Consider the following 26,560-nt stretch of genomic DNA (forward strand, 5'->3'; position numbering starts at 1 on the left):
ACATCAAGACTGTGTGTAATATGACAATTCCTTCAGAGTAATCATGTAACAGGCAGCAGACCTGATTTAAAGCAGAGCAAGTTTCAAAACTCTTTGCAAGTCTTTAGTGCTAATACAGATTCCAATGTAAGAGTCAATACTGCCACGAACACTACTTACTGTCTTTGACTGTTGCAATAGGCACTCTCCTAGTTGCCTAGTCCCAAGGACTGCCCTGCCTTTTGGCAGAGAAACCTGATCCTTTATGCACCCCCCCTTTTTTTTTTTTTTAAGCCCCCAAAAATGTGACAGCTAACTACACAGGGCAGGCTAGCAATCTTGCTAGGGAATCGGGTATATTTACCTGAAGACTTCTATTGAACCTGTAAGACTGACTTTTCCATTAAGACAATACATGAGTAAGATCCTTGGCACAATTATATACCAGAGGTACCCTTCCCAAATGTACAAACAATTTGGAAAGACTAGGTCATGCTACTTTCTTGGTAAACTGAGTCCTGAAAGACTAGTTAGTTAAGAACCCAAAACAAGATGTCACACCAGCTATTGGCAAAGCATCTAAAAGCTAGGGGACATGACAGGACCACTTTGGTCAGTTTGATTAAACTTGGCAGTTCTTCAGTCTGAAGTTAGACAGAAGGTTGTAAGGAAAATGACAGAAGAGAGGACAATGGTCTCTCCCCCTCTCCTGGACTATTCCCACTTGCTATGATTAGTTAGTTCTCTGTTGCAGCTCTTCCAATACAGCATAATGCAGAGCGGTTACCTGGCTGCTGACAACTTTTTCTTTCCTGAAATACCCTTCAATATCTCCCTCAAAGTAGATATTCCTTTGAGATGAATGGTAGCACACTGGCCAACTTTACTATTCTTTGCACCAGTCTGTTCTCCAAGCAGACTCAGGATCAGAGAGGTATACCACTATGGATTTTATGAAAAACTGCCTGCAAGAACTAGAACTACCTGTTCTTGCTGTTGCATAAGCTTGCCCACATCTCCTGTCTGAATGGGCCTGCATTCTGCGTGCAGTGAACAGGCAGTTATGAGCAGAGGTGCAAAACCCCAGGTGTGCTCCAGCAATGGAAAAGCTCACTGCTTGGCCTTAGTAGATGCCCTGAAAGTATCTCGGTATGTTTGTGTAGCCATCTGGTCCCAGTGTCCCAGCCTGAGAGAAATCCCTTCAACAAACCTCTTATGCTTTGGGTCACCTTGCCAGGCTTGCATCAGATCCCACCTTGGAGGTAGCCCCCCCCTGGAATAGCAGAAACTATCAGGACTGCAGTAACAATTAAAGTGGATGTTTTGATGGTGACAACAAGGAAAACACTTTTGGGAAGATAAAGACAGGGCGTTGTAATCTATTTGACCAATTCTACTAAATTTTTCTTGGGAATGCACACGGCATTGAAATTCAAAAGGAACGAAGCATCGTTTTGAAACTGCTCCCTAGTGTTTTGGGTGTATGCACTGTGACTTGCATGTCATAGCCCAGACTATCATATTTTTGTTATTAGAAGTAAATGACCATCTGCTTTAATATCTATCATAGCAATAACCACATGACCCTATTCTGTGTGTCCAGTCATGCCACAATACTCTCTTTTACTTACAGGCTAAGACAGCTTCCTAGCAACCAGTCAGCAAAGTGTAACAAATCATTGCTATGACTAGTCTGCCCAAAACTAGAATTATTAAAAAGATAATTTGCCTTGGAACCTAAAATTGAAAATTTTAAAGTGAACTGCAACTATAAACTAGCTGCATTTTTGCATTTTAGTCTCACAAATGCTAAAGCATAAAATCACTTGACAAACAAACCATTGAATAAGCAATAACTACCCTTCCAAAAAGTCTCTTAGGAAAAAGAAAAACTTCATAACCTCCTTAAGAAGCATCTTTTATTTGTAAACTTGATTTTCATAAGAATGATACATCCCAGATAACAATTGTAATAATATTCTCAAATAAGGACATTCATTGGATTGTATTTAGGAAATACACTTCTTTCACCTTTAACATCTTCTCTTCATTACTTTGTCCAGATCATCCTTGCCTATCACATTCCAGGCTTATGCAAAAATAAAGAAATATTCCCAGGTAATGCAGAAATCAGGTATCACCCCTGTAATTTCTTTTACAGGATGCTCAAACTCCTGATTTTCAGTCTTCCATAACATTAAGACCTCTCAAAGTATATAGAATAGATGGAGTGGTGGTGGTTTGTGGAAGCAAGAAGTCAGCATTTGCTTACTGTTTTCATCTAAATGCTTCCAAAATCACACCTTGTTAAAACTGGTAATTCTCATTCAAACAAAGATATGAAAAGTTTTCTAGTATATTTATTAATATAGCCTGTTCCAGTTATGGCTTCATTTTTTACATTTCTGATACAATGAAAACATTCACATAGCACACAAAGACACAACAGAGCACAAATAAAACTGTTAATACAGGGCTGTAACTCTAAGACTGGAAGTTCTGGTCCTTTAGCTTTCTTAAATTCTAGGCATTTACCATTTTCACTGATGCATATATGACTGCTCAGAAATACATTCTCATGGTAGCTGAACACTAAAACCCTTTTGTTTAGAAAAAATGACTGAAGAGATTAACATTCCAAAATTACTGCAGGAAGCATAACTAGATGTCCTTTGTTACAGCAGTTTTAACCTGAAGATATAATGCTTATGAGGGCAAATTATTAACACAATTAGTATGTAAAATTAATTACCCTTTGATTAGTCTGCAAAATATGTTTTTTCTTTAATATCTTCAAAAAAGACTTTTCTGCAGTTTATATAGCACAAGACATCACAAAACAGAATTACAATACAAAAAAAAGTGTATTTTTGATTTTACATTGCTGTAAGGAAGCTGCTGAGTACTGATTTTGAAGTCTTAAAAAGCTAACCTCATAGCAAGGAGCTTTTCAATACGCAAGTTGAAACCTTGGTCTCATCAATCTGAGTTGTGACTACAACAGAGTGAAGGTTTCACCATATGGTAGATTAAAACAAAGAAACAAACAAAAAACCCCAATCTATACCTGACAGAAGGAACCACTTTCTTCCCGAACCTTCTATTTCTGTGAAAGGCATGGTACCTGCTAACTCGCATGGAAAAATAAAAGAAGCAAACCCACACATTAGGATCTAGGATCTTAGGGTAATGCAAACTGTTTATACACATCATAAGACGTAGACTTTACAAACTTGGTCAGTGATATGAGCTACAAACCTAACACACTGACGAAGAGGTACTACAATAGTAGGCCAATGCTTTGGTATAATAAGCCATCATAAGTATCAGAAGTTAAATTCCAGAAGAAAACCAGGGAAGCCAAATGCAATATAGCACTGCCAGCAGAAGACAGCTATACAATAGAGGTACAAAACTTCTAGAAACAGGTTTTGTACTGATACTGTAACAGGGATGAAAACCAGAGTATACATTTTACTAGGATTTCATCTGCATGAAGCTGGAAGAGACAAACCAACTTTGGGAAATGCATACAGCAGGACAGAGAGTGGAATGAACAAGAAGGTGGTAACATTCTTTAAATATTCAGGAAAAAAACATTTATAAATAGGAAATAACTCCCACATAAGAAAAACATCACAGCTAACAGAGTCCAATATAGAAAACCCATGCTCCTGTGACACAATACTGTACTGTGACTTCAGAAGGAATGAAGACACCACAGGAAATCTGCTATGATTATAAACTATGAACAATGGATTCCGAGTGTGTACAAATCTTAATAAAGATAGTTAAAGGGACAGGTAACAGAAATGCTGATGATCCTTTCTGGGACATTAGCCCACCCCAAAGTCAGGGTTGCCAATACATTTCTTTGGGAAGAGCTTTTAAGTGATGTGGAAGGACAATTCATACAGAATCACTTCAGGACCAGCAAGTAACTCCAGGATCATCTCCAACAAACTCGCCAGTATTGATGCTTCTAATGAAGACAGATTTGTACCTGCTGGTTCAAATTGCAATGGTTACAGAAATTTGGCAGGCTGCTGATATACACACTTGATGGCAAATGATATATTGCGGCACGGTATCTGGAAGCAGTTGCTCTGAAGTCTCTGTTGACTCACAGAACAGTAGCAGAATTAATGAAGTTCTGGGCTGCCCAAAGATACTTACAAACCCACTAACTATATTTAATTGCATCAGATGAAAGTGCTGTGTGTCACTCTAAAGATCAAACCCTAGAATTTAAGATCTTCAAACAAATAGGCTCGTGGGTTGTTTTAATCAGATACTCAAGAATGTAATAAACCATTTCATAAAAGTAGATCAAAGATATTGGGTCAGTTGTTACATACTATTTTTGGGACTGACTACTGATGACAGCCAATCAAGAACACAGCCACCATAAAGTGATTTACTCAATTTAACCGTACACATTTTTGAGAATTCAAGAGCCGAAAAAGGACGCAATGTTTTTTGTGTTAATGAGACCTTTCTGGGTAAGACTTCCTGTTAAAAAAAGGACTGTTTTTTAAAACTTATAAATTTATATCTTTTATATATATATCTTATATAAATCTTATAAAATCAGGTCAGAGAATAAATGGATGAAGTGTTAAACCAGGGAATAATAAAAACATTACAAAGCCAACAGAGAAACCAAATAGTAATAGTCAAGAACAGGAAGAGTTACCTATTTTAGTAAGTTTACATGCCCATAACTGTGTGTGATCTTTTTTCTGTGTGGTAGTGACTTCTTAGAAAGGTTTGGTAGCCACCTTGACCACACCAAAAATAGAAGAGTGGCAAGTCCCAAAGTAAGCATCTTGTGAGTAAACAATTTTCTCCAGTGTCTCTGACTCAGAATAATGTGGGTTACCTTGGGCAGCTGCCACATTCCAATGGATGATGGATTGCATCCCTCAGCTTTATAGGTAAGAAGTGGGAGGTGGTCATATATACACCACTGAAGATCACAAACATAGCTAACTGAGAAAATGAGTTCAGTCATCTCATGAAGTTCTAGAAGGTGCTCTGTATTTGCACAGGAAGTGGAGTACCTACCTGCCTACCAAATGGATCACTTAAAGCTTATGGTCTATTGATAAGAAAGCAATTCTGACTTAAGAGAAAGAGTATGGTCTGTTATGATAGCTGAATATGATGAAAACTATTATTAATCTGCTGAGATAATTAATCTTATACCTTTCCTTTTCACAGTAGAACACCACACTGGGATTCAAATTTAAAGTATTCAAACTTAAAATTATTCCTTAGGCTTGACAAGGATGCCCCTTCCACTAAACCTATCTACTAGCTAAGTTGGTAATGGCAGAAGCTTTTACAAGCTTGAAAAATCCACAAAATGAGTAAAAGCTTACTGGGCATCTTCTCTATCTTTGAGGGAGTATATAACATGCAGTTAAGAAGTGGCAGGCTGACAGACTCTAGATCTAAGGAGGAATGACTTCACAACACAGGGGTAGCAAACTGCGATCAAGTAGTCTGACAGAGTAAAAGAGCTGGTGAACTCCTTTCTTTTCTTCAGAGAGGCAAGTCGGCACAGTTACTCAGTAAAAAAATAAGACTAGTAAAGACGTATGTTACAACAAATTACAGAGTCTCCAAAACTATCTTTAAGCTGTCTGTTTTACAATAATTTCTGAATTTCTCCATCAATCTTGTCAACATAATATTTCACGTAGAGTATAAAGCCAAATCAACCTTGTATCAGGCATGCAATTCTGTCATTTCAATTTTATATTTCAGTGGCTGAAGACTGTGTACCTCTGAGCCACATTTAGGACATGTAAAATACATATCAAATAAATAGTTACTTTTAATACAGTAGTAACAAAAAACATGTGAACAGCCTATGGTATGAGGCATAGTAGGCCATTCCCCACATAGTGAACATTCCTTGCAGTGAGCTGCTAATGTGTTTTCACTATTGGAAACATCTGCAATAGGCAAACAGCATGAAGAAATTTTAAGTTTTAGTTTCTGTACGTTAATAAGTGGTAGCAGATAGATCAAAAATTCAGCAAAGCCATGCCATAAAAGTTCCCTGTTCATGTATTCAAATCCTACCTGACGAATACTTTGTGGCTTGCAAAAAACTGACCTAATTCCTAGAATGCGTTCTGTAAGCGTTGCAAATGTTCCTTTCTGAAGAAAAATCAAAAAATTTAGAAGTCCACAAAGTTTAAGAAGTCCAGCTCCAAAGTTAATGTAACTCTTAATTTTGCAGAATGATTGCAGTTGTCGATTGCTAAATAAATCATAACATCTTTCTTCCAACCATCTTCCGCCAACAGTGAAAATAAGATACCATAACTTCTGGTGTTTGCTCAGAGGCTGGTATTTCTCTGTCTGAGATAAGTTATTCTTGTAATGAATATTCAGAATAGCCTGTCCCACAGTGGCATTCTTAGAGTAGATAGTGAATCTCCATAATATAAGCCATAAAAATGCTTTAAGTTCTGGTTCAAAATGAGCCAACACTCCTGGTTTAAATCCATGAAAACAGCTGCTAAACTGGGACCACACTAGTTGTTCCAGAGCTTTGTTTAGTTCAAGAGCATCAAGTTGACTTATTCTTAGCACAGGATTCACACTCTTTTCACTTCCGGTGCTGGAGGCCATTTCTTCACAAAACCCCCACTTTCTAGGAATAAACAAATAAACACAAACAGATTTTAGCATAATGAAACATTTCCTATTTTTATTCTTACTAAAGATAACAAAGTTCTAATATACCAGTAGTAAACAAGAAATAACAAAAAAGCTTCTTCAGAATGCTGTATTAATATGCTCAAGTCCTTTCAGGAAGCTTTACATTAACAGTGTAAAATTGCATCTCAAAAGAAGTTATATTGGACTATTTCTCACAAATGGTAATATTTGTATTTTATTCTAGAGAAATGTTTGACACCTTCCAGATATTTAGAAAACTCGACAGATTTAATATTTTGCTGAATAAATAAATAAATAAGTGCATGCTGGGTATAACTGTAATGTTCAATTGCACCTTAACATAGAAGATCAAACTATCTTGTAAAACTATATAGTATTTTATGGAGAAATAGGGAAAATTAACATACTGACTAAGACCTAGGAGAGAACAGTGGGGTGGATAGAAAATATTGCCATATGAATACCTCAGTAGCTGCAGCTGAAAGCAAAATCTCTGAAATACTAACAAAGTTAAGATTACACACAAAAATATATGGATGAAAATTAAGGTGGGAATGATAAACTTGCTAAATAAAGGCAGTGATTTGTTTAGAGAAGAATCACTACATGAGATTCAAGAAATATTCAGTATTCAGACATAAATTATCATACAGTACATCACTGAAGCCTGCACATATTTTCTAGAGTTTTTTGACAGGTGTGGGATTGTGTTACTTGTCGTGTAACAAATTTCCTGGCAAGATGATTAATGTATTCTAGCCACTTCAACAAATGTATACTCTTGTTGTTCAAGCATTACAGAGAAAGATATTTTTTTGTTTAAATTGCTTAGTTTAAATGTTATTGTATATGGAATTCTGTGACTAAAAAAAATATGCAATAAATCACAAGAGCAAAATACAGATGATGCCTCAGTAATGCAAAATTGTGGGGTAACTGATTTTTGGTTCCATTCATTCACATAAAAAAACCCTAAAGTGATATAGGAGAAGTGGTATATTTCAGGTAATATGCAACATATTTAACTTTCTAAACCAGATTCTTTGCATAACTGACAAGCAAGGGTCAACAGCCTTCTAGAGAAAGTACAGAAGAAAGTGCTTCAAATCCTTAAGGAAGACCTGCTATAACACAAGACTGCTTTGAATAAAAGATTCTGTACAGGATCCTGTATAGGAATGGTTGCTAACGATGCTAAGAATACCAAAGGTAAAAAAAAAAAAGGAAAAAAGAGAAATCCTTCAAACCAGTAACTGTTTGCTGACACAGAGTGCACCACAAGTTTTAAAACCCAGTATAAAACATTATTTGCATCATTCCTATTGCTTTCTACACCTATAATTGGTCACGTCTGTAAGGAAAATAATCATGCAAAGCCAACAGGAAATACAATTTTGTCCTTAATGTAACCTGTACAATAGTAGTTTTCAATTAACTAAGACTGACTACATGGGGAAGTCATACAGTAGCTCCACTCAGTTTCTTTAAACTTCTTGTCAGCAAGCAAAATATCGATGAAGGTAGTATATGGCCATCTCCTGTGGGCAAACAGCTATGGAGTTCATTTCATTAACCTGCACTGGCCTGACAAAGCACTATACAAGGGTATACAAGCCAGTATATCCAGGTCTGTCCCTCTCACACTTCTGCCTTTTTTGTAGCATGTACCTAAGCAGAGGAAGTGAGGTTATCCAGTATCTTCCCAATAACCTACCTCCTCCACTTTGTGATCAAAGAGTTAGTTCAAGCCATACTGGATCTTGACTTCAAAAACTCCGGCTCCAATGAATATCTGCCCTTCTAACCCTCATCTTCTCATCCCACTCCCATTTTAGGAACCACAGCCTCTGATAAGTGTCTGCTCTGGAACCTGCCACTCTGGTTTAGTGCTACTCACTCGTAACCCCTAAAAGTCTAGTGTCTTCACTTCTGGTAACACCTCAGTCCCTTCTACTCATTTCACTCTGTTCTACTCATTTCAGTTACCCTCCTGCTAGTGTTCCATACAACTCCCAAGACACAAAACTCCCTTTTAAAATGTTAAACTTGTTTGAAAGAGACATCAAACAGCTTTCTTGATCCATCTACCAAGACTATTTTCCAACATCTATTCAACCATCTTTTCCAGCTGTCTTCCACTGTCCCAGGAGCTATGAGAAACTGCTGTTGTAGATGTCTCATAAATAAGGTATGCTAAATCTGTGCAGATTTCCACCCCCCAGTACAGCCAAACAATCTAAAAAAAACCTCAGCAAGTCACAAATAGGTCATCAGGAACCTTCTTAAGTTCAAGGAAAAGGTAAAACACACAGGATTATGATGGATCATGAAATACGCAAGAAAACCCATGGATCACTGTAGGCTGGGAGCTGACTGCATAGCTGCTTTGCAAAAAAGGACTTGGGGATTCTGGTAATCAGCAAGCCGAACACAAGTCACAAGTGCATCCTTGTATCAATAATACTGGAGTGCATTAGCATGTGTATAGCTAGCAGACTAGAAGGATGTGCTTATTCCCCTCTATTTGGCATTGGTAAGTCTATACCTGTGATACTAAGTCCAGTTTTGCTTCTTTATCAATATTACAAAAAAGGTCTACAAACTGAAAAAGAGTCCAGCCACTAACATCATCGGGGAGCCCCAACACCTGATATATAAGGAGAACTTGAAGGAACTCATATTGTTCAACTCAAAGATATGGCAGCGAAGCAGTGATCTAATAGTAATCTTCTACTACCTAAAGGTTGCAGAGAAGATTAAGTCAAACATTTTTGTGAAATGCAGTGAAAGAAAGAGGGACAACTGGTTTTAAGTTGCTACATAAGAAATTCTAATTGGAGATATGGAGACTGGAACAGTTTGTCTACCGGGACTGCAAAATCTCCAGCTCTGGAAATTCTTAAAATTTGACCAATGTCCTAAGTTACCTGTTCTAACATTGAATTTACTCTCAGTTTTCACAGCAGGATGGCCTAGGTGTCATAAAGCTCTTCCCTGAAATTTGGAGCTTGATCTTCTCAAGAATTGGTGCATCTCTTGTAGAAACTAATTGATTTGTGACAATACATATTTTTTTTTTCGTGTCCATGATCCTTTATAGAATTTTATTTAAAGGAAATAACTTCCGTGAACCTGTGAGAATGTGTTAGAACTTTGTATACAGAAAATGGGAACTGCTTTTGAACCAAGTCCAAGCACTGTTTGTTAAACTACTGAAATTCTGTAAAATCAAACAAGTCCCCTTTTTAAAAGAATTAGAATCAACACCATATATACTCTTTAACTGTGACATTTAATGTCTCTTTCTGAATTATCAACTAGCAGATTGATTCTACTTTGAAGTCACTTTTATACAAACTATATGGAAAAGGAAGAGTATCAGGCAAAAACTAACAAAGATGTTATGCTTATAACATTCCTACGTAAGGAAAGCTTCCTTTTTGAAGAACAATTAGGTAAGCATTCTCAATTTAAGCAATAAAACTGGGCATTGTTCTGAAGTTCTTTGTTGCCAAAACCACTGAAAGTTTGCCATAGGCTATGGCTGTTAACGGGTCCCTACAAGTTACTTACTTAAAAGCTTATATCCATATAACTTTGACTTCAATGTGTAAGCACATTTCAGTGTGCTTACTGCTACATACAGGCCGAAGCATTCTGCCACACACTCTGCTTACTTCCAAACTGGTTTAAGGTTTTACTGCACATACAGGGTAGATACTTCCCACATTAAAAGGGAAAGCAGAGATCTGTATTTTCGTATGAAGGATGTCTGCAAACGTCCTAATGATGTGGGTAACAAACTGAGTGAAGATGCCTAAATTCTAGTCTCTCTCTACTTCGCTATAGTAGGAATTTTTCATTATATTCTTTATCTATGCTGTTCATTTTTTCAAGTGATAATAAACAAATGATAATAAATTTTTACCTTTTAAAATTACTTCCTCTATACAGAATCCTTTCAGAAATCTGTTAGATTTTTCAGTTCATACTGTTTTCAAAAATAGCGGTCCTAGAGCAGTAATAAATGAAAACTATCCTGGTTTAAAACCAGATAATGCCTCTAAGTGTCAGACATTTAACTTGTACTTTTTTAGTGTTATTTTTGTATTCCATATTCTGCTGAGCTATACAGACTATAAAGAGAATGCTGGTTTTCCATCATATTTCTGTATTAAAATCTGTTTGTCATGTCCTTAATGTTTTAACTTCCTTATGTTGTCTACTCTATTTTTAAAAAAAAAGTTAAAGGAAATGTACACTCAGTAATGAAAGAGACAAATATCAATGCTCAGTTTAGGATGCCATCAGGCTTAGCTTATATGATCAGAACAGAACAGTCAAAAATCAGGTGAAGATACATAATAAGGTCGATGTGTGATTAACTTGTTACATAAATACACTTTAAAACAAAACACCAGAGACTACCACTTGAAAGGTTCTACCTTGATTTTACACCATCACAGATATCACATAGAAAAAAAATAAAAATTTGTCTCCCAGAAAAAAACCCTCACATAGCTTCTTTTTAAAATAACCTATAGTTGTGGTTTGTGGGTTTTTTTGGTTTTGGTTTTTTTTTCTTAAACTAAACAATTGAACAACCCCACTTGTATAGTACACTGTGCAACAAAACCAACAATAAAATAATTATTGTATATCACCAGGGAAAGAGGAATTTCTTCTGGTACATGTTAGTGCTGTTATTGAGCATCATACAAATTATGAATGAATATATTTTATTTGGAAACATGTTATTGACAGAAATATATCAATAGTAATATGAGTATTGTCAACAGACTGTCAATATTAATGTAATTATGATTAAGGGGATAACATGGATTTTAGCTATAATACCAAGTAACATCTCCTGCAGAGCTGCTATCAATATAAGCATTATTATTGACCTGTACTGGGACTATCAGTATGAGATGTATTACCATCAGGCATATTTGTCAATGCATTCTACCCACAAAAATTCTACATTTAAATTTACAGGTCTGTAAACTTTGCCTGAAGAAATATATAAATCCAAATAACCTCTAGGGTACCATTTTTTCCACAGGGCAATTCCACTGTGGATGAGTAATCAAGGGGTTTCTACTGTCTCTGTGCTACTGCAATTGCATTTCCTGCTTTTCTAGCCTAATCATTAGAAGACAGACATATATCATATGCGGAAGCTTGAAAATATTTTGAAGTATGATAAGTCCAAACACTTTTGGGAAGCCAAATAAAAATATATTTTAAGTAGAAAATGAACTTGGCTCCTTACTGCTCTAAGTTAAAATTGTATTTAGGATGCAGGAATTAGCACACCCATGCACTTCATGAAGTTCATGATTTAACTCTTTTAGATAATCTCTTCTGTGCTGTCAAAACGCGTAGTCTGAGACTGTACTTACGCAGAGATGGAATGGACAGGAGACTATGCAATCCTAACTCAGTATGAATTCAGACTCAAGAATACGTTGGCAGATGTTTAACTACCAAGAAAGCTGTTTCCACACTTTGTCTAGGTAGTCTGCTCCAGTGTTTTATCACCCTAATAATTATAAAGGACCTTTTTCTCATATTCAGTCTAAAGCATCCCTACTACAAAGTAAGATGGTTTTCCTTCCACAGAATACAGTAACCTCAATGGAGAAGAATTTTCATTTTGTCTGCATCTTCTTGAGAGGAAAAAGCAGTCAGGCATGTGAGGGGACCAACTACATGATTTGCCAAATTAGATAACATCCTCTTTCCTACAACATACCTGGTATGATCCTCCAGAAACATACACCTTTACTTTTTTCAGCAGCATAAGTATTTACCTCAAGGTCCACTACATCTTCAAATCTTCTTCTGCCATTTTTCTGTCTGAATTATTATTTCCTGGTTTGTACTAAGGCATTTGATCTCTTCCTCTTAAATGCAGTGCTTTATGCTAGCCTATATTGCTTTTAATCTTGTTGATTTCAGAGATTCTCTTCAAATTCATCAGGAGTTACTCTGGAATCAGATCTTATGTTCAAAACAAATTATAAAAAACCCAAAACTTTCAACCCCTCTCCAGTAAGTGTGTGTTCTCTTCGATCATCCAATTCATTAATGCCTTTTCATCTTGACAGGGTACTATAGATAATTATTCTGTAAAGGCAATTTTTCAACTTGATGCTGATAATATTAGCGTCTAATGGAGATAGTATTGATACCATGTTTCTCTAGCTTGCTTATGTAGGGAAAAAGACTTTATTAAAATTAAGCTGTATTGGGCTTGAAGTTTTCTTCTTACTTACTAAGCTTGTCATCCTTTCTGAGGAGAAACAGACTGAGGTTTCATATGAACACATCATGTCAAACCATACTGGCTGTTCTACAATCTCTCTTCTACACATTTTTAGATACAAGTTAATTGCTAAAATATTTACTCCCAAATCTTTATTCGGAATTGAAACCGACAGCTTCAATAACTCTCTTAACAGGAGAGTACAGAGACACAAAACACACACACAAACCCATTTTGCTGGCCATTTTCATCCTCTAGGACATTAAATAAATAAATTAAAAAATCAGTAGTACTTAATTCCTCAATCATTCTAGGATGAATTTTATTAGGATTTGCCACTTGAGCACATCTATATTAAGATTCCTTAGGCTATTCTTTCTGTGAATTGGTTCCACTCTTATTTCCTAAGATTAATTTTATGAAAGTAGCTGGTCACAATATATCTCTTTATAAAAGAACCAGTCTCTGAAAATCTGTTACTTGTTCTCCTTTCTTATTTAATAACAGATCTAGGTAATGGACCTATCCCTTTGTGCCTCCTCTTAGATTTTTGGATCTTTTCTTGTGCTTTGTAAATTGAAACTTGTTTTACTCTTTAGATTCACTGATGTTATTCTAACATTCCTATACTATTCCTTTACATTCATCGCTAATCATGTTGCATTATTTTTGCCTGGACAATTCTTTCGATTTCCAGGCCACTGAAGAATTCCTGATATATCAAGTCTCTTTAACATTCATTATAATTATTATAAACTATCTCAACACAAAGAAACAACAGGACATACATTAAACATAACCATTTTTTAGCCTTTTCAGACTAGATTCTGCCAAGTCGCAGCATGCAGATCTGTAACACTGGCAGGGGAAAGTAGTATGTGGTGGGCATGCTAAGAATTGTACCCTCTCTGTAGAAAATGTCACTAACGCACAGTTTCTTGTTTCTTCAGGCGCCTACAGTACATTTGGTATTGCGCATACAGTGTTGCCATACCGGATGTGGAGCAATAGCATTTGCAAGCCATACCCGTGGCTCTACTATCCCTCCTTTTATGTTCACAAAGTTAGGGTATCAACAGATAGCAATGAAAACAATTTTTCCGCCAACCACAAGACTGTTGAGATTTTTTTTTTTTTTGTTTAAAATCAGGTAGGTTTTTTCGTAGTTTTTGTTTTGTCTTTTTTTTCCTGTTGTTGTGGGGGTTCTTTTGTGAAAAAGTATTTCATTTAACTGTTCTTTTCAGTTACTCTCAATAGAAGAGTACATTTTAGATGCCAATTTGCAATCAATAAACTTTAAGTGATAAGAAATCAAATTGTATGTAAAGGAAAATTTTTAAAATTAACTGGATACACCAACTCTCCTAATAAAACACAGAATCTGGACCCCTTCTGCTCAAAGCCTCATGTCTTACCATTAATTCTCATCTTTCTTGCTCATCAAGTGTAAAGAGAAATATCCTCAGATCAAAGTCTAATTGGGAGCCCCAACTGTGCTGTCTCTTAATCACTGTAAAATTAACTTATCACTACTATATCATTACCCCAAATAACCTTACAAAAGATTGATTTTGTATTACTGTCTGGATTTCTGTATACTTCAGCTAAATACCTACCATTCTGTAAAGAATATGAACTGATTCTTTAATCATTTGGACTAACTACTAACATGAATTGAAAAACCAGTAATACACTGCAATCACAGAAAACATTATTTATTTCTTTTAATTCTGGAAGGCAGGACTACTTCTCAAAATAGACAAAATAAAGGAAAAACAAATCAATCCTATAGATGAAATTAGGATTTTTCTCTAAGGAGGCTGCGTGAGCAACTAGTGACAAATTCAGAATTTTAAATGCTAGTTACATTTAATGTCCAAAGACCAAGTCCAAGACACATCCAAATCACACGTTGCTTTTCCAACTTTAAGTCAGTAAACTTGGATATCATAAAATGGGATACCAATAGCTCATTGACTTTTCTTCCATGAACTACCTGCCAGAGTCAAAATATTAGGACTTCAAGTTATAGAACCAAAACCAGCTCTGAAGAGACAGAATTGATAAAACAGTAATGAAGAGCAGTTGGAAAGTGCTGCACTGTACATCAGTCATTTCTGTTAGTATTTGATGGAAACTGAAAACCCTGCATCAGTGTAATGTATTGCCTTGATACATGCTAGCAACCAAGACATGATTGGCTACCATTAAGGATACTCTGAATGCTAAGAGCTTCCACTGACTTCAAAAAAAATAAAATTGTAATCAGTAAGCACTCTCAGAAGACAGATTATTAGATGCAAACAAGTAGATCTGATAGTATAGGTAATATTTTAAATATTAGTTACATAGTAATTAGTCTAAAATCTCTTATGTTAATTTTAAGGCTACAAAAGCTCAAAGCACATCTGTATTCCCTGTAACATAAAAGCCATAGATAGCATCACCCTACCAACCTTTTGGATATGGTCCTAATTTTCATTTATTGGACTAAATAGAAAGATAAGCATGTAACAAGTAGTATGTTCTATGACCATTATTCTTTATCCCATCCTCTTCTTCCCCCATACTTATTTCCTCTTTTTTTTTCTTTTTTGTCATCCCTCTCCTTAGTACATCAAATTGCAAATTCACCTCTAAAGGGATGTGTCAATTCTGCTTGTAAATTCCCAGTCTGCTGTACTACATGAAATCTCACTGTAGTTCCTTTTAATTAAATCACTGACAGGAGAACCCAAAAGCTTAACAAAAATCAAGCTCCACTGTAACTTGAGGCTTTCCAAAAAATATGGTTTAAAACCCCCATTGAACACTAAGATGAAGAGCCCAAATATATGCTAAATACAGAGTATCGACTCTTTCTTAGGAACCAGGTAATGGGAATTATCTTACATTTACTGTTGCTGAATTAACATGGTGGAGCACTTGGTTGGAGAAGCTTAACAGAGTTGCAGCTGTGATGGTTAACTAGGAAGGAATTGCCCCTTTCAACGAAGGGGCAACACCTCTGATTAAACCAGTATCAGGAGGTATAAGAACATGGGAAAGATAAGGATCCCTTGTGTTAAAAATGAAGATCTCAGCTACTGATGACCATATCAGCAGATGACAGGGAAACCTTTGCATTTGAAGAGATTTTGGTAATGATGAGGATATAAGGTTCTGGTCTAAGGATCGATAACTGAAAGTTCTATTGCATTACATGTGTAAAAGTGGAAAGGATGTAAAGCTTAGTAGGTGTTCCATTCCTTGTGTATGCACATGAAACATCACATGGTGGTGGAAGTATACAGCTCCGTTTCAGAATGGTTCAAAGACAGAACACTAATGCATGGTTGTGAGCACACCGTGGGCAGTTATAGCTTTAACTCTTAATTTGCTGGTTACTTTTACTTACCTGAAAAGTTGGCTTTATGCCTCATGACAGACATGCTATGTGTTTTTTCACTGTTGTAAGGGTGCCATAGGGTCACACAGCCTTATTTGTCAAGCACAGCATCAACGCCAATTTCATGCATCCTTTTCATGCCCGCCTTTACTTTTTCTTTAAGGCAGTTTCAAATGGAAGAAAGGTATCTAACAAATTCCCATTTCACAGCTCTGTGTTTCTGTTCTGCTCCTACCTGTCTGATCCATATGAATGGATCGCCAGATAGGTATGGAGATGCCAAGATGAAGATTGAGAAGATATGCAGAAGGGATTCAGAAGCAATGCCTGTTCTGTATACTCTGACACAATTTACCACAGATGACAGAACTCTGAAATTTTACATTATACACCCTAAGCTCATCAGTTGTGAAACAGTCAGTGCCCAGATTTTATTCCAGCTTCCTTCAATTTTACATACATATGCATACCAACTGCACAGTCATGAATATGCAGCAATATGCAAGTATAACAATGCTGATCCATGTACTACACTGCAGGAACATAATGTCCTTTAACCTTTTATTAGAAGTACTAACTAGATGAGAAAGGTAAAATCTGTCCTAAATGCACAGCTAACTCATAATTAACCTCTGTCCACATCTCTACTGTGGAAAGGAGAACGGTATGTAAAAACAATGCTGTTACAAACTAGATATATTTGCTATATGTTAAAGCCAAGAAGGCCCTGCATCAATAAAAAGACAAGCCAGTTCACTGTCAGTTTTAAGTTTTGGCTTTGTATCACATGGCATAACTCACAAATAATGGGATCTAATTATAATCAACAACCCTTAACTGGTGGAAGGATAAAGAAGAGTACCTGACACATGTCTCATTCTTTATGCTTGTGTTCTATAGAAACATAAGCTGATGTAATTTCTGACAGCTACAGTCACTCCTGTCTTCCTTGACCTGTGTTGCCACATTTTCTTACAGACTAGCACCAACACTCAATTGATCCTCTACTGAACTGTTCTTGCATGTTAAACTGGAAGAAAATAAACCTGTTTAAATTTATTTTTCTGCAGCTTAGGTTCAAAACAGGTCAGCACAGCACCAGGTAAGGCACGTGCAGTACCAGTATGAAGAGCATCAGGGCCAGGAAAAACAGGTAGTCATGAAAGTGGCTGCCTTTGAATCTCAGTATCATACTCTTATACCCATCACCGGTCCATAGCAAGACAGAAACCCAAGTCTTTCATGTAACTAGAACTGCTTTCATGGTCTTCAAACCCAACATGATGAATGTGCAAGGATAACATCATAAATAACATAATGCAATTTTTCTGTCTTTCAAAAACGAAAAGAAAAAAAAGAATTATTTGTACGAGTCTGCTGTAGGACTTATGCAGATTTGCAGATGAGAGGCTACTCTGTCTCAGTGACACTATGTGATCCCTCCCCACTCTTACCTTTGCTGTGATTGTACTTTAAAATGTTTGGCATACACAGTGACTAATAAGGATGCTGGGAAAATTAGATATGCTCAGTGTCCCCAAATCTTGACAGTTTTATTACTTGGTAATTATGGTAACTTTAAGCACATGAGGGAAGACTGATATGCTTTCACCACATTTTCTTCAATCCTAGAACTTCATTAGCATTTTAGAATCCACTGGCACGGTTGCACATACATATTACAAGTAACAGTTTAGAAGAGGGATAATAATTTCCTTACTAGGCAGCCTGAGCTGTACACTGTGACAGTTTCTACAATCCCTCTGCAATTCCAAGTTGAATTCCCCTTCATGATTTAGTTGTGCCCCACAGTGTCATGGCCCTATATTAATTCCCTTCCCAGGAGAAGTTTCTTTCTCCTTGCCAGGCCCCTCCTGTGGTGTCTTCTGTCAGCTCCTCTACTTATTATTTTGTAATTTATTTTTAAAGTTTCCTTAGCATTAAAATTTGGATAATTTCCTTTCTTTTCTAACCCCATTGCCAATATTAGCAAAAACAGAAATGGTGGAAATAAGCAGTGGTAGAGACAGGATTTTTAGAGAGGTTGTTCCCAGACAGCTACTGATACAAGCACAATGAATATTAGGAGTGATTCAACTTACTTCTAAAGGCCAAACAAACTCCACAGGTCCTCTCTTGCAGGGAAAGGAGGAAGTGCCCAGGTCCAGTCAAAGCCAACCTTGCATCCAGAGTTGCCCCACTGCCATAATTCCTCTCTCTTCCCACATCATGTATTTGTCCTTTCTTTCCTCCATCTCAAAGATTTTTTTTATGTCTCTTAATTTCTGCCCCTTCTTCCTCTGAAAAAATCTACATTTAGTTTCCCTTTGAAAATAATCTGAAACTTCCAAATTTATTGCATTCTACCTCCAAACAAAACAGAACAAAACAAAAAACCCCACACAAACCCCATCAATCTACCACCATCTCAGAGAGGCACATTACAAATAGCATCCCTTCTGTTCTCCTCCTCATGAAAATTTTTACAAAGCTTAGATATGAACTGACAATGCTTGTAGATATAGGTCATATGCATGGCTGCAGGAACCACTTAGCTCAACTGAGAAGCTGCAGGACAAAGCACCTGCTACTTTCTCTGTCCATGTAACAACACAATTTGACTCATGAGCCTGCAGCTTTTTAGAGGCACGCAGGTTGGTTTTTTTTTTTATTATTATTATTATTATTATTTGCTGCTTTTAACTTTACTACTTGAATAGCTGGTGTTGAGAGCATACTAGTTAAAATGAGAGTTGCAGCATTACACCCTTTCTCCTTCCCCCTTCACCGGTCTATGTGGGAAAAGTACATATTGTATTGGGTCTCAAAAGGAAAAAAACACCATATCCACCCACTCCTACCCCCCACGAAAAAAACCACAACCACCATCACAAAAACACAAGCCAAAAAAAACCCCTCAAAACAGCAGAAGCAGCTGCCTGAAAACACCATACTGAAGGAACCTCCTGCTACAGTCCAGAAGACTTAACAAGTTGTAGGGGTTGTCATCATTAACTGCAGCAGCTGTACAGTAGAGATTGAGTCTATTCCCATGTTCAGTCATATGCAACAGCATCATTTAGGTTGGAAATTCAAGTTAGGCCTCTGCATGCTCTAAAAAAATTGTGTGAATTCAGATGTTGTTCCTGGAAAGCTAACATTTGCAAACCAGACTTTACTAGGGAAAAATTTACATTAGGGTATTCTAGTGAAAGACTGATTTTCATTAATGGAATTATCTTCTAACTGCACACATTACATACAAGTACAAATACATCCTTTTCACATTTGATATTATGAGTTGTTCAGCTCAGTATTCACGAAACATACGTATAAGACTAATATATTTATAAAGAGTTAAGCATACTTATGATGCAAAGGACCAACAGACACTTTATAATATTTATAGAATGGAGTTGCTTGTGATTTAAAGAAAACTATGCCTCTTTTGAAACTTACTGGCAAAGGGGTCTGTTTTTGTCATCATTCTAAAGTAGTACAGAGCAGCTTCCCTTCCTGAATTTCCTGAAGTATGTGTGTGAAAGCCTACTGGTGGGTTGCCAAATACTGCTTGTGTATCTATCACAAGCTAAGAAAAAGAAAAAAAAAAAAAAAAAAGAGAAAACATCAGAGTTGACTAGTACCCCCCACTTTTAATTTTTTATACATGTGCTAACAGGTGCAAGTAGAAAGGGACAAGTGTGTTTATTGTAAGCTTATGAAGTCCAATCCCTGACCATTCAAGCAGGGCCATCTGGAGCCAGTTGCCCAGGACCATGTCCCGATAGCTTTTGAGTATCTCCAAGAACGGAGACTCCACAACCTCCCTGGGCAACCTGTGCCAGTGGTCGGTCACCCTCACAGTGAAAAACTGTTTTCTGATGTTCAGGCAGAGCTTTCTGTGTTTCAGCAGGTGCCCATCACCTGTGTCCCTGTCACTGTGCACCACTGAAAAGAGCCTGGCTCCATTCCCTCTGCACCCTCCCTCTGAGGTATTCATATACATTAAGATCCTCCTTGAGCCTTCTCTTTTCCAGGCTGAACAGTCACAGCTCTGTCAGTCTTTCCTCACAGGAATCATGCTCCAGCTTCTTAATCACCTTTGTAGCTCTTTGTTGGGCTCTCCAATATGTCCAGTCTTCACCTATAGTAGGGATCCCAAAACTGGACATAGTACTCCAGATGTATCCTCACCACAGCTGAGGAGTGAGAACCACCTCCCTTGATCTGTTGGCAACACTCCTAATGCAGCCCAGGATAAGGATACCGTTAGCCACCTTTGCCACAAGAGCACATTGCTGGCTCATTTTGGTGTCCCTCAGACCCCTAGGGTGTTTTCTCCAAAGTTGCTTTCCAGATGGTTGTACCCCAGCTGATACCAGGGAATGGTGCTGATCCTCCCCAGGTGCAGGACTTTGCACTTTCCCTTCTTGAACTTCGTAAGATTCCTGTCAGTCCATTTCTACAGCCTGTGGAGGTCGCTCTGGATGGTAGCGCCACCCTCTGACGTATCAGCCATTCTTCACAGTTTTGTGTCATCAGCAAACTTGCTGAAGTTGCACTCTGCCCCATCATAAAGGTCATTAATGATGATGTTAAATGGTATTGGACTTGGCACTGACCCCAGAGTACTCCACTGGTTACTAGCCTCCAACTAGACTTCCCACTGACCACCACACCCTGGGCCCAACCGTTCAGCAAGTCCTATGTTGATCTCGCTGCCTGCTCACCCAGTCATTGCAGACAGTGTTGAAAGCCTGACTGAAACAGTATGTACTGCCCTCCCCTCATCTACCAATTTCATCACAGAGTTACCAGGCTGGTCACGAATGACTTCCCCTTGGCTAATCCATGCTGACTACTCCTGGTCACTTTGTCTTTAATGTGCCTGGAAATGGTTTTCAGGATTAACTGCTCCATCACCTTCCATCACTCTCAAGGGCGATGGTGAGGTTGATCAGCCTATAGTTCCCTGGATACTCCTTCTTGCCCTTTTGAAAATAGGCGTGAGATTGGCTTTCCTCCAGTCTTCAGGCCCTTCTCCCAGTTTCCATTATCAATCAGATACTACCAAGAGCATCCCGACAGTGATATAAGCCAGCTCCCTCAGCACTCATATGTGCATTCCATCAGTGCCCAGAGCCTTATATACATCCAATTTACTTAAGTATTCTCTGACTTAAACTTCTACAAAGCATACACCTGCTCTGCTCCAGACTTCCCCTTGGGTTCCACAGTTCCTGAAGGTCTTTACTAACAGAGATGGAGACAAAGGTCATCAGTACCTCAGCCTTTTCCACATCCTGTCTCACCAGAACCCCTGTCCCAATTAGCAGTGATTTTCTCTAGTCATTCTTCCACTACCGATGTATTTCCAGAAACACTCCTTGTTGCCTTTGACATCCCTTGCCAGACTTTTCAAAGCCTGCCTGGAAATGACTTTCTAATCACTTGTCTGCATGCTCACACTGCCTCTATGTTCTTCCAAGGTTATCTGCTTCTGCGGACTTCCTTTTTATGTCTGAGTTTTGTGACGAGCTCCTTGTTCATCCATGCAGGACCACTGGCATTTTTGCCTGACTTCCTCCTTGCTGGGATGGATTGCTCCTGAGCTCTGAGGACATGATCTCTGAATACTAACCAGCTTTCCCGCAACCCTCCAGGGCTTTATCCCATGAGACTTTCCCATGCAGATCCCTGAGGAGGCCAGTGTCTGCTCTCCTGAAGTCCAGGGCAATGATTGTGCTTTCTAATACTTAGGCCAGGCCCTCAAAGAAAGCAGGCACTAATATAACTAACCAACTGAATAAGAAGTAGATTACATTAGTTTCTGCCAGGGACCATACTGCTTAAAAGAGACCTGAGCTAAATTTGAACAAACAAACATGCTGAATGTCTTTATTAAAAAATATTATCTGGAGAGTCTTAAAAAAACCCAAAACACCTCTCTGCACAAAAATCATTAAATATCTAAAAAGTTTTAGAAGCCAGATATTAAAAATAATGCAATATATCTTATTCTTCCTTAGACTGACATTAACCCAGAATGAGCTTATTGATCATGTATGAAGAACATTTCTTATTAGATCCAGCACTATCTTTCAATTCAAAAGCTTGTTCATGGGTAAACAGGTTCTTACATTATAACCTCAAACTGTCAACTGATTTGTTTAGAGTTTAATTTACTACTACTTTTCTTTCAGACATCTGCTCACCTCCTCCCTCTTTTCTCTCCTCCTGCTCTCTCTGAACCTCATGGCTTTGAAATCACTTTCACATATTAAAAAAAAAATAGGAAAAGGAATGACATTCCCACTCTCTCCCATTTTGAATATGTAATTAAATTATGGGTTTTCTTCTGAAAAAACATGTGCTTCATTACTATATGTGGATACACATCAATACTGAATTCAGACATCACTCTCCAGCCTTTGATTATGTACATCTTGATGAGTAATTTATTTTAAAATATATTTTTTGATATTGCTAATATATAACTGTAAACTTGTTACCCTCCTTCCTTCCCAAAGATTCTCTGGGTAGCAGCCTTCAGCAACTTTCAGAATTATTGCTTTAGAAGACTATAAAAGATTAAACACAAGAGAAGATCAAATGTCTTTCTTGACTTGTACCACAGCATTTGATGTTACAAGAACAAATGGAGGTCCTCAGATTAGTAACAGTGTCAAAAACTATTAAAGTATAAAAATTACCTTTCCCGTTCTATTCTATGAAGGGTCTAACAAAGTCTTTATGTACTATCAATACCTGTCTGCAAGTTTTAATTGAATTTTATTTAGTCCACTACAATAACATTTGCTTCCTACATGTCCTGAATCAAAGTTAAGTATCAAAACCTTTCTGTGAGTCACTACCTTTTCTAATAAAAAAAACATTATGCCTAGAGTCATGGGGTGGGGGATTAATAAAAGAATCTAATAGAGGACAAATACACAGAGCTCTCAAACAAAGAAAAAAACTCCCTCCCAAATCTAAACACTCTCCTTGCACAATACAGACATTCCATATATCTAGCTTAATCCCTAATAATCCACCAACATGAACTGGGGCATACCATTCCAACTACCCAACAGCTTTTTAATCAGTGGGTGGATTCATAATGCATCTGAAGGCCCATTACCTGAGAAATTAAAACTTTTTAAAAAATAAATACAGAGGATAATATTTCATATGCTTGAACAACTGCTGTACTAAGTTCTAAGGGTAGCTATGAAAGACTTAAGCATAGAGATACACATGTAAGTTCACCACCATTACTTTACAGTTTTCAACATTTCTAATATAAGTAAAAAGATACTCCACCACTCATGCAGAGATTTGTAGTTTTAATTATGTACTCTATTATATCAACACTAGAAGTTTCACTAAAGCTTTAATGGAAACTGATTTTCTTCATTTGGTGAAAAGGATAATCTCAAGAAATAAAAAAATCCACAAGTTTGAACCAAAGCAGGCCTAAAAGTTAAAGGCCTTACAGTAAAGGCAAAACTCTAAGTAAAGAGTTATTTCAGCTGCTTCAGTCCCAGATTAATGCAATTTTATTATGCTCTGTACTCAGTAAATGTACTCAATTCATAACCAACCATAACACTGGTGTTTAAAAAAATATAAATTTTATATATATATATAAACACACACGTATAGTCACTTACAAAAATACTTGAATACCCTGTCTCTTTCAGCCTTTCCATTCAGAAGATCCTTGCAAAATGTTCATGGACAATAGCTTTAAAGTATTCCACTTGAATTCACCGACTATCGGTAACAATATGGAGAATACTAGGCATCATGGTAAGTAAAGCATAAATGCATAAGCTATTAAAATACTAAGATTTTTGAAAATAAAAATAATAATAATAATGCTACTTTCTGAAGAGTATGTTTGCACAGGCAGACACAAACTTCCAACAAGTTCTAGCAATAAAATAATACCCGATTTACCCAGAAGATGACAAATAATTTTCAAAACATTACTGCAGTGTATAGGATAGCAGAATATTGGGAGTATTTTTTAAAATTTTTTTTTACAGAAAACTGAAATTAGTTTGGACTGGACTACTCATGGGGTAGTACCTCATGCACAGCACTGTTTTTTCCTCCACATACATCACTACAGATACAAGTGGTGAGCTACTCTCTCCAAAGAAAGGGTTCGTGGAGAATACAACTTTTTAACTTCATTACATTATTCTTACTAGCAACTAGTACTAGAACACTAGTGACCACAATAATTACTCCAATACTGACATGACCATCTGCTTCCTTAGTAAAGATCAGAAAAATTAAAGTGTCAAATTCCTCTAATACTCTTGATTATGTACCCTACTGGTCTATTCCATTTAAAAAAAAATAATAAAAAAAATCACTTTTTCAACAAGTTCATTTGTACATCTTACAGGTGCGAAGTTATCCCTCTAACTGCACAGCAAGTAACTGAAATTGACAGCTACCTGCAGTATGAACAAAAAACCAACAACAAAACATACCAGAGGAGACAACTGTTATGCCCCTTGATAGTTTATTTCCTGCTCTAACTCATGTCCCAGCAACACCACTTTCACCTGTCCTCCTACTATTTACTTCATTAAATAAACCAGTGATGACAGACATCCACGAAGTGAAAAACTGCTGATGAGTAGAAAATGAAGTATAAAGAAAAAATGTTTGTAGAAGAAAGCACTGATAAAAGATCTCCATAAAGAATATTACTAGTCTTCAAGTGAAAACTTCATCAGCAGCTGTTGCAGAGAGGCATATTAATAACAGCTCCAAGAAAGTTAGACAAGAATTCACCAGCTTCCAGTAACATCAGGCAAATGGATAAATATTCTGGAATCAGATTTTACTACAAACTGGCCATACCCATCTTTGACCATGGTGAACACCTCCCTCCTACTGACGGGTGGAGGACGATACAAAAAATATACCTTGGCACTGAAAGTAATATATAGTGCTGTGGTTTTCGGTATGGACTATATCACAGGTGGGCCTCTCCTCTGCCAAGAACATGCTGGCCATTCAGGCTGTATCTACATTAATTTTGTGGCAAATTTAACAATTTGTTACTTACAGGCTGCACAAAACTGGACTTTCAGAAAGGAAAAAGGTGCCACTGCCACCTTAGCAGGCAGCACCTACAGGAAAGCTGTCACCTATAGCAGGCAGTCATAGGAAAGACCCTTGGAGGTCTATAAATGGCTGGCTCTCTCATCTGATACGAGAGTAACAATCCAGATTAAAATACCCCTCTGCCAGAATATTATGCCCTTTCCTCTCTACAGAGCATGTTACCAGGCTCCGTCCTTTCCTCCCGTACACCCTGGGCCTAACTGGAAGCCTCGCCGTCTCTCTGCGCACCGAGGCACGCAACAGGCGACAGGCCGGGCGCGGGGCTCGGGAGGCGGAGGCGCCCGCAGCGAGCGTGAGGCGAAGCACAAGCGTCTACAGACGCGGCCCGGAGACGCGGCCGGGGCTAAGGCAGGGAGGCTGCCCCGCCGGCCCGCCGCCGCCGCCTGGCCGGGCTCCATGGAGGGCCGCGGCCCCGGCAGCAGCCCCCGCACGGCGGCAGCGCCGCCCGCCGCTGCTCCGCTGGCCGAGAAGGCCTGCAGCATCCCCGCCTCAACCCGCCCCGCGCCCCGACTGACCTGCGCCGCCGGTGGGCCCAGGCCGCCGGGACTCTGCAGGGGCACGGGCGCGACGGACTTTGCCTCCAGGCTCCCGGTGGAGGCCTGCACAGACCGAGCCTCCTCGGGCTGCCCTGGGAACTCTCACCCGGCTACCGCCCCTGGCCCTCGGGCACCGTCCCACCAGCAGGCCCCACCGGGTCATAGAGCCAGCTCCTGCTTCCTAGAGCGGCTGTGGCACAGACGCGTTACCGCAGGTAAGCGCCTAGAGTGGCTTTGCAGGAAGCACTCTGGGAGATCGAGATGACGCGTAGAAGAGCTCCTGGGACGGCGTCTCTGCCGGGGAGAAGTGTGGGGCTACTTGACTGACAGACCGCAGAGCAAATCAGTGTCTCAGTTTGCGGACGAGGAGCCAATAGGAAAGGCAGGAGGCGGGGCAGCTGTTGGGCCGGGTAGGGGAGAGTGGCCTGAGGCGGGGTGCGGGTCGTTGGCGGTGGTGCTTCCCAGGCCCTGCGAGCGGTCCGGCATCTTAGTGCGAAGCGGAGCTGAGCGGTGGTTTCGCCACCTTCAGCTTAGCAA

At 38.3% G+C, this 26,560-nt stretch overlaps 1 protein-coding gene across 2 annotated transcripts; it reads right to left on the minus strand.

Annotated features, from left to right (window-relative positions):
- Window positions 1-1,881: 1,881 nt before the first annotated feature.
- On the minus strand, window positions 1,882-26,340 carry PEX2 (peroxisomal biogenesis factor 2). Of its 2 annotated transcripts, none has more exons than XM_040587114.1 (2): window positions 26,003-26,340; window positions 1,882-6,649 (listed from the first exon to the last, which is right to left on the minus strand). In XM_040587114.1, exon 2 carries the CDS (start codon window positions 6,625-6,627, stop codon window positions 5,713-5,715), a length of 915 nt encoding a protein of 304 aa, XP_040443048.1. In that variant the 5' UTR covers window positions 6,628-6,649; window positions 26,003-26,340; the 3' UTR covers window positions 1,882-5,712. The 2 variants fall into 2 exon arrangements, with proteins under 2 accessions (XP_040443048.1, XP_040443049.1); XM_040587115.1 differs by lacking the exon at window positions 26,003-26,340 and adding an exon at window positions 18,440-18,615.
- Window positions 26,341-26,560: the final 220 nt, after the last annotated feature.

This window comes from Falco naumanni, chromosome 3, assembly GCF_017639655.2.
Source record: "Falco naumanni isolate bFalNau1 chromosome 3, bFalNau1.pat, whole genome shotgun sequence".
Classification (NCBI taxonomy): Eukaryota; Metazoa; Chordata; class Aves; order Falconiformes; family Falconidae; genus Falco; species Falco naumanni.

Bases quoted from the DNA above. Each gene is read 5' to 3' on its own strand.
- PEX2 (XM_040587114.1), bottom strand. From the start codon at position 6,627: ATGGCCTCCAGCACCGGAAGTGAAAAGAGTGTGAATCCTGTGCTAAGA.